Source organism: Melitaea cinxia, chromosome 10, assembly GCF_905220565.1.
Source record: "Melitaea cinxia chromosome 10, ilMelCinx1.1, whole genome shotgun sequence".
Taxonomy (NCBI): Eukaryota; Metazoa; Arthropoda; class Insecta; order Lepidoptera; family Nymphalidae; genus Melitaea; species Melitaea cinxia.
The window spans coordinates 6805718-6813978 of NC_059403.1; the positions used below are offsets into that span (position 1 = coordinate 6805718).

At 37.3% G+C, this 8261-nt stretch overlaps 2 protein-coding genes across 2 annotated transcripts; both read left to right on the forward strand.

Moving 5' to 3' along the window:
• The first annotated feature begins 628 nt into the window (after positions 1-628).
• On the forward strand, positions 629-3236 carry LOC123657216. Its single transcript, XM_045592793.1, has 2 exons — positions 629-3104; positions 3181-3236. The coding sequence occupies exons 1-2, from the start codon at positions 629-631 to the stop codon at positions 3234-3236; spliced, it is 2532 nt and encodes an 843-aa protein (XP_045448749.1).
• A 3-nt stretch (positions 3237-3239) lies between these two features.
• On the forward strand, positions 3240-7108 carry LOC123657217. Its single transcript, XM_045592795.1, has 3 exons — positions 3240-3251; positions 3683-4129; positions 6602-7108. Exons 1-3 carry the CDS (start codon positions 3240-3242, stop codon positions 7106-7108), a joined length of 966 nt encoding a protein of 321 aa, XP_045448751.1.
• The last annotated feature ends 1153 nt before the right edge of the window (positions 7109-8261 follow it).

Sequence of the window (8261 nt, forward strand, 5' to 3'; positions counted from 1 at the left end):
CAGCCATCCTATCTATTCCCGCCCCACTTCCACTTCAACTGTTTAATGCTATTTAATTCTCTAAATTTCAGTAATTACTAGTCAACTAATACAACTAAGGTCAATTACCATTTGGAGACATTGAGCACGCGAGTCTCGGGTAAAGACGTAAACACAATAATAAGAATAAAAAAAAAACGAGCGTGCTTTAGACCACACGACTAAAGTAAAATTCCTGTACAATAGGCAAGAACTGTGTCTTAGATATACGAAACGTAACAGGGAGGGATTGGGGGTAGGGTCGCCAACGCGGATACGATCCTTCTGGACCTGGTGTTTCAGGCGTCTATAGATCGTTGGTTGTTTGCCGAGCCTAGTCATATAAAGAAATAAGATGCGATCGGAAAAACACGCAAGTCTGGGAGCAGTCATCCAAGTCCATAGCAGCTTATGCAGTAAGAGGAGAAGCCAAGGGGTAGTCGTTGGAATAATCAATCCTGAAGGAAGCTAGTTTGGTATCTGAAAACGCGCAAATAGGTACGGCCAGCCATCCTATCTATTCCCGCCCCACTTCCACTTCAACTGTTTAATGCTATTTAATTCTCTAAATTTCAGTAATTACTAGTCAACTAATACCAGCCGTGCGTCTATGATTGAGCCAGGTCATGATACTTTAGCACCTAAATCTCGCGATAATTCTCCGTATAGACAAAGTGATACCAGTCTAGTAAAAGACCTTATTAAAAAACGCGGTATACTCAAAGGCAGGTTAACTAGATTTGCGAATTATGTAAGTAATTTAAAAAACGAAACTATCTGTAGTAAAAAACAAATAGATTTAAAGTTGCGTATTCAAGGAGCTTGTACTATGTTCGGTGAATTTAATAATATACAAACCAAGCTCGAAGAATCTGTATCCGATATTGATGATCAATTAACGCAGCGAGAGCTGTTTGAGAGCAGCTATTATAATGCAATCTCTGAAGCTGAATATTTGTTAAGCTTATGTAAGGACACTGACACTTTAAATCCATCCGCACAAAAGCCAACTATTAAATTACCTGTAATATCCTTGCCTATATTTGATGGTTCAATTGGGAATTGGTTACAGTTTAGAGATAGTTACATAAGTCTTGTACATAACTCCAGTGAAATAAGCGACATTGAAAAATTTCATTACTTAAAATCATCACTAAAGGGTAGTGCAGAATTAGTTATAAACTCGGTGGAATTTTCGGCAAGTAATTACCTAATCGCTTGGGAATTACTTCAAACTCGTTTCAACAACCAAAGATTACTTGTTCAAAATCATGTAAAAGCGTTATTTACTATGAATAGTATTAGCAAGGAGTCACATATTCAAATACGCAATTTAATAGACACAGTTTTAAAGAATATACGCGCTTTGTCAAACCTTAATGAACCCGTAGAATATTGGGATACTTTACTCATATATTTAATTGTTTCTAAATTAGATCCCAGCACGGAACGTGAGTGGGAGCAACATAAAGGTACGCTATGCTCAAAAAATGATAACTCCTCGACATCTTTAAAACTTGATAGCCTAATGAAGTTCCTTACTGACCGGGCTGATATGTTGGAAACATTGCAATTATCTCACAGCAAACAAAATCATAATTTTAAAAAACTCAGCAATCAAAATTCAATTAAAGTTCACTGCAATGTTTCCACAAATAAGCTGAAGGAACGTCAACTATATAATAATACTAAAAAGCGCTGTTTGTTGTGTAACGCAAGTCATCCACTTTACGCTTGTCAAACATTTCTCGATTATAACTTAGAAACAAAACTTAAATTCATTAATGATAAAAAACTATGCATAAATTGTTTACGTTTAGGCCACACAGTAAGCGATTGTCGGTTTGGACCGTGCCGTAGATGTAATCAGAAACACAATTCGTTAGTGCATCCCGATAATAATTATTATAATATTAATACAACATTCACAAGTCATGCGGGTAATGCCACTGAGGTGAGTGATGGTCGCGTACTGTCAGTGCCGCCTGCGGCGCCCGAGACAGTCAGAGCGACCGCACCCGCGCCCTCGGCCGCCTCCCCGTTCACACCTTACTCGTCAACACACGCATCTAGTATTAATGCAAATAATGCACACCTCGATACTAACTGTGTTCATTCGGCCAATTTAAAACCGGTATTATTGTCAACCGCTCTAATACAAATAACGGACAACTTAAATAAGTTACATGTAGTTCGCGCCCTACTGGACAATGGATCAGAAAGATGTTTTATTACGAAATCATTATGCGATTTATTACACATTAATGTTATACAGTCCACGTTCGAAATACGAGGTGTTGGTAACTCTGTCACAAAATTAACGCAAATATGTGACATTGAAATCGTATCGACGACCAACACTTATAAAACACAATTACAATGTTTTGTTTTGCCAAACATTACTTCAGCCATACCTGCGATGCCACTACAATACACGCAATTTAATATACCTGATTACATTCAATTAGCAGATCCGCAATTCTATAAAACTAGTAATATTGATATTTTAATAGGAGCTGATAAGTTTTGGGATTTAATAAAAACAGATAAAATTAAATTACCGAATGGACCTTTCTTATTAGACACAGAGTTAGGGTGGATTATTTCTGGGCCTATTTTTTCTATTTCACGCGATAAAGGGTACGGAATTCAATGTAATTTTTCGGATGCGATTGATACTCAGTTACGACAGTTCTGGGAACTAGAAGAAACGTTTGCGCCTCGGGATACGCACAGTGAGGATGAACGTGCTTGCGAACAACATTTCGTTAATAATACTACGCGCACGATTGACGGAAGGTTCGTTGTACGTATTCCTTTCAAAATTTCACCCGATAAATTAGGCGAGACATATTCGCAAGCGGAACGAAGGTTTTTAGCTCTCGAGAAACGCTTAGTACGTAATCCGGAGTATAAAAAACTTTACTGCGATTTTATTCACGAGTACATACGCTTGGGTCATATGAAACTAGCTGATAACTACGGAAACCCTCATTATATAATGCCGCATCACGGTGTACTCCGCGAGCATAGCACGACTACAAAACTGCGAGTGGTGTTCGACGGCAGTGCAAAGTCCAGCACGGGTATTTCATTGAATGACCTCCAAATGATCGGTCCACCGATACAGGGCGATCTCATTGCTATATTGTTACGATTTAGGCAGCACAAGTACACAGCTTGTGCTGATGTTGAAAAAATGTTTCGCCAGTGCTTAATTCATGAGGATCAACGTGACCTTCAATTGATCTTATGGCGGGACGACCCGTCAGAACCTATTCGCGTTTATAAACTTTGTACTGTTGCGTACGGAACCGCCTCCGCTCCGTTTTTGAGTTGTCGATATCTCAAGCAATTGGCAGCTGAGAGTACTGATCCGGATGTCACTAGAATTATCAACAACGATTTTTACGTCGACGACTTATTAACGACGCACGATGACAAAAATCAATTATTAAAGTTTTGTCGAAATGTATCTAGTCACTTACTATCGGGTGGTTTTCCGCTACGCAAGTGGATGTTTAATTTTAATTTAGATGAAGTCGAAAACGGAGTATGCGAATTATCTAAAGAATTATCATTAGGTAATAATGTCCACGCTAAAACATTAGGCTTAGGTTGGTTTCACATTAGTGACGAATTTCATTTTGACACAAATTATGAGATTGAGAATAAAATTATTACAAAACGATACATTTTATCAAAGATTAGTCAGATTTATGACCCTTTGGGATTGTTAAGTTGTACGGTGATTATAATTAAAATTTTATTACAAAAATTATGGCTATTGAAAATAGGTTTTGACGATGTCGTTCCCGCTGACGGCTCACGGATTTGGGACCGTTTCGCGACTTCTCTGCTTTTGCTTATAGATATACGCGTGCCGCGTCACGTTGTAGGTACCAACCCCGCGCGCATCGAACTGCACATATTCTGTGACGCTTCGTCTGTCGCGTACGGGACTTGTGTATTTGTGCGCACTATAAATCATGACTCATCGGTAACCGTACGATTGTATTGTTCTAAAGGAAAGGTTGCGCCTCTAAAGCCGGTAAGCATCCCGAGATTGGAACTTTGTGGCGCTTTACTGGGTGCTAGGCTTTATAATAAAATCCGCGAATCAATAAACTGTCAGTTCGATAACGTTACTTTCTGGTGTGACTCTACCATAGTATTGGGATGGCTGCGCATGTCTCCTAATCTATTGAAAACCTTTGTTCAAAACCGAGATTGATGATTGATGAACCGATCTGAGATTCACGAGCTCACTGAAACGTTGAGGTGGCGTCATGTTAGCGGCAAGGAAAATCCAGCAGACTTAGTATCCCGCGGTGTCGGACTGGAAGACCTCAAAAATTGTGTTATGTGGTGGGAGGGACCACCGTTTCTTCATGACCCTGCATTTGATTGCAGTCAGTCACATGACGAACAAATAGATATTTCTTGTTTACCTGAAATCAAATCTAAACCTATTAATTCTTTAGTCAGCTCGTCCGAAATTTCATTATTCCCATTTAAAAGATTGCCGCGCTTTGTAGATTTAGAAGTTGTAGAAATAGAATAATAAACTAATTTTAAAGTTATAAAATTTTAGTAGCACGCGGTCAGAAAACGGGGTAGGTTCGGAATCAGGCGCGTTAGGCACCTGATTTTCAGCCTTTATTTCCTTAGCTGGCCCACGCCGCGACAACGTACCTTAGAAAGTAAAATGGAAGGACACTGGCCTGACTAATTCCCGGCGATGATGGTCTTCAGTTCCGTCTTCGTCCGATGACCGGCGGAGATCTCCACCGGTGTAAATGCCGGTAATCAGTCAGCCCGTTATTAATCGAGGGCAGTGACTCGATTTGTAGCAAAGTATAATTAAAGATATAAATCTAAAAATAAATCCTGGAACGAAGAAAGTTCCGAGTCAGGAAAAGAACAATTCAGAAACCAGTGTCACAATTAGCAAAATAATAAATAATTACAATTTTCTCGTTAAGTTAAGAACACCAGCAATATGTAATTATAATAGATATCATGAGAACTTACCCCAGCGGGATTTAAGCCGAGTTAGGGTCGAGGTTAGGTCTCGAGGTTCGGCGGCAACGAAGTGCAAAGAAAAAGAAGCAAAGACACGCGAGCAAGGCTCTCCTTCCCGCGCTCGGGAATATTGACAAGCAAAAGTCTATGCGTTAAGCATAGTCTGTATTTTTATAAATTATTAAGTTTAAATTTAGATATTAAATTATTTTATAATTTAAGGAGTAGACATGAATATTAAATTTAGAATTTCTAATTACAATTAAATTGATTTTATTAAAGAAAGATCAATAATTACCAAAAAACATCAGCGGCATCTATCAAGTCTGTTAGAGAAAAAACGCCGATATGAAACACAAATAGTCACGAAGTGTTGAAAGATGCCGATAGATGGCGCTACAAGTAGGAGCATGATAAAAATAAAGTGAAAAAACTTAACCTTTACTACAAGATCTTATTTATTAGAGTAACGTTCCAGCACAACGTTACAAGATTTTCACAATTTAATCGTATGAAGCGGACTTGTGCATACGTATTGCGTTTTATACACAATATACGCTATAAAAATAATATTCGTCAGGGCTCTCTTACTGTTGATGAGTTACAAAGTGCCAATGAGACTTTGGTAAAACTGGCACAATTAGAAACATTCGCAGATGAATATAGATTACTTTCTTGTAATAAAAAACTAAAATTAAAACACAATTTTAACAATTTAAATATATTTATGGGAGATGATAAAATATTACGAGTAGGGGGGAGAATTAAGCAATCTTTATTATTTAACTTTGACAAAAAACATCCGATGTTAATATCTTGTAAACATTGGTTTGCAGTGTTGTTATTTCGTTACGAACATAAAATTCTACATCATGCCGGGCCACAAGCGCTATTATATAATATACGCGAATCTTATTGGCCTATTGGAGGTAGGAATCTTGCAAGGCGCACGGTCCACGGCTGCGTCACCTGTACCAGACTGTCAGGTAAATCGTTATCCCCTATTAGGGGTAATTTACCACCAGAACGAATTACACCCACCTTTCCATTTAATCAGTGTGGTGTTGACTACGCTGGACCAATGCTCATATTGAACCATAAGGGTAGGGGCTCTAAGATAACAAAGAGTTACGTATGTTTATTTGTTTGTTTCGTAACTCGCGCGGTGCATTTAGAACTAGTCAGTGACCTGTCTTCGAATTCTTATTTGCTTGCTTTGAAGCGTTTTATTGCTAGGCGAGGTAAACCTTATCAGATACTATCCGATAATGGTCGAAACTTTGTCGGAGCTGCTAATGAGTTCAAAAACGTCTTAAAAGGGAGTTCAAATGATATAATTGAATACGCAACTAGTCAAAATATTAAATTCTCCTTTATCCCAGCGTATGAGGCTCATTTTGGTGGATTGTGGGAAAGTGGCATAAAATCTTGTAAGCATCATTTGCTGCGAGTGGTTGGAAACGCACGCCTAACTTTTGAAGAGTATGCCACGGTACTGTCACAGATTGAAGCTATACTGAATTCCCGACCTATTAGTCCCTTGTCTACCAATCCCACTGACTTTTTGCCACTGACTCCTGCTCATTTTCTGGTTGGACGTGCCGTGACAGCTCCTGTAGAAGAACCACTGGCTGAAGTTCCGGTTCACCGGCTTACACGCTATCAACACCTAGAGCAAATCAGGCAACATTTTTGGAACCGATGGAGCAAAGAATATATCTCAGAATTGCAAATTAGGACCAAATGGAAGCACCATAAGGCTGACCTACAACCCAACACCATGGTCGTCATCAAAGACGATAATACTCATCCATTAAAATGGAGCTTAGGACGAATAATATCCACCAAACCAGGAAAGGATGGAATATCCAGAGTCGCAGATATCCAAACCTGTGCAGGAATCATAAGACGTACATTTCCTCGAATATGTCCTCTGTTCTATGAAGACTCAGAAGAGAGAACGTTGGATGCCAGTGCTTCCAAGGCCGGGGGCATGTCCAAACTACTTGGCAACATTGGGGGTCGTATGGATGCAAGTTCGACCAATCAGCGGCTTTCGAAATGACTGTTGTCATACCCGTTTAAAAATTTAAAATTTTGAATCTGCTCCTCCAATCGTTAATATAGTTTATGTAATTTCAAATTGTTTAAAACGTTAATATAGTCTTAAAAGCGCACAAGTTTCTTTTTTTAAACCCATTATCTAACAGATACTACTAGGGTTTTATAAAAAAATCAATTTTTGTCAATTGAAAAGCTATATCGTAAAAACTGTAGTACAACATAATATTTGGTTTTAATACTTACGACAATGTTTCAAAATAATTCTAATGATAAATGTCAACGATTCAAATAAAGTTTGAAAATTATAATTTGGCTAACTTCTACTAAGTTTTTATTAACAACCTACTAAAGTTTTTTGTTTGCATTGAAATTTTTCATTATATACGTTACTAGTGTTAGCTACAGAGTTGCAAATACATAATGTGGTTGTCGGGATGGATATTTGAGCGCTGACCTTCAACTTTCACATTTTATAGATAGACATTTAATTATATGGATAAGTATAGATATTTAATGAGTACCTACCAAATACTTTTAAAATTTATTTATTTTTATTTTTGTACTTAACATAACTATTTTCGGTTCGCGAAACCTGAACTATGCGTAAATCCTACTTGTCCTCCTACTCTATCGCCGAACACTCAATATTCGTCCCTATACCTATAGCATAGTAGTATAAAATTATCGGTTCCACAGTTAAAAATATACAATACATATATTGCGACACACGCTATTATCTCAATTACGTTTACATATTAACATCTGTGCTGTATATTTATGCTATTTAAGATAGTTAGTTATGTACTGTTTAAATAATTACATATTACTTGGTTATAATATATATATATCAAACAAACTATATGGTGACCCTACAGTAAAGTGTAGTAATTCGTTGAACGAACGTGTTATACTTGAATAACTAAAAATTAAAATATAACAAGTAAGTGATTTATTAGTTTAAACTCAGCCTATATACATTAATACATTTTTTAATCCTAATCCTTTATATAATATATATATTTTTATGCACTCAATTTCGCACATTTAGTGACACGTAATGTTAATTTTTGGTAAATCGTGTTTTTTGGAAATTATATTTAAATACAAATGACATACTGATAAAATATGAACAATATTTTTCGATCTTACCGACA

Bases quoted from the DNA above. Each gene is read 5' to 3' on its own strand.
- LOC123657216 (XM_045592793.1), top strand. From the start codon at position 629: ATGATTGAGCCAGGTCATGATACTTTAGCACCTAAATCTCGCGATAAT. The intron at 3,105-3,180 runs GTATTTCATTGA...GTTACGATTTAG, and splicing joins CAGTGCAAAGTCCAGCACGG to GCAGCACAAGTACACAGCTT.
- LOC123657217 (XM_045592795.1), top strand. The intron at 4,130-6,601 runs ATCCGCGAATCA...ACCAATCCCACT, and splicing joins GTGCTAGGCTTTATAATAAA to GACTTTTTGCCACTGACTCC.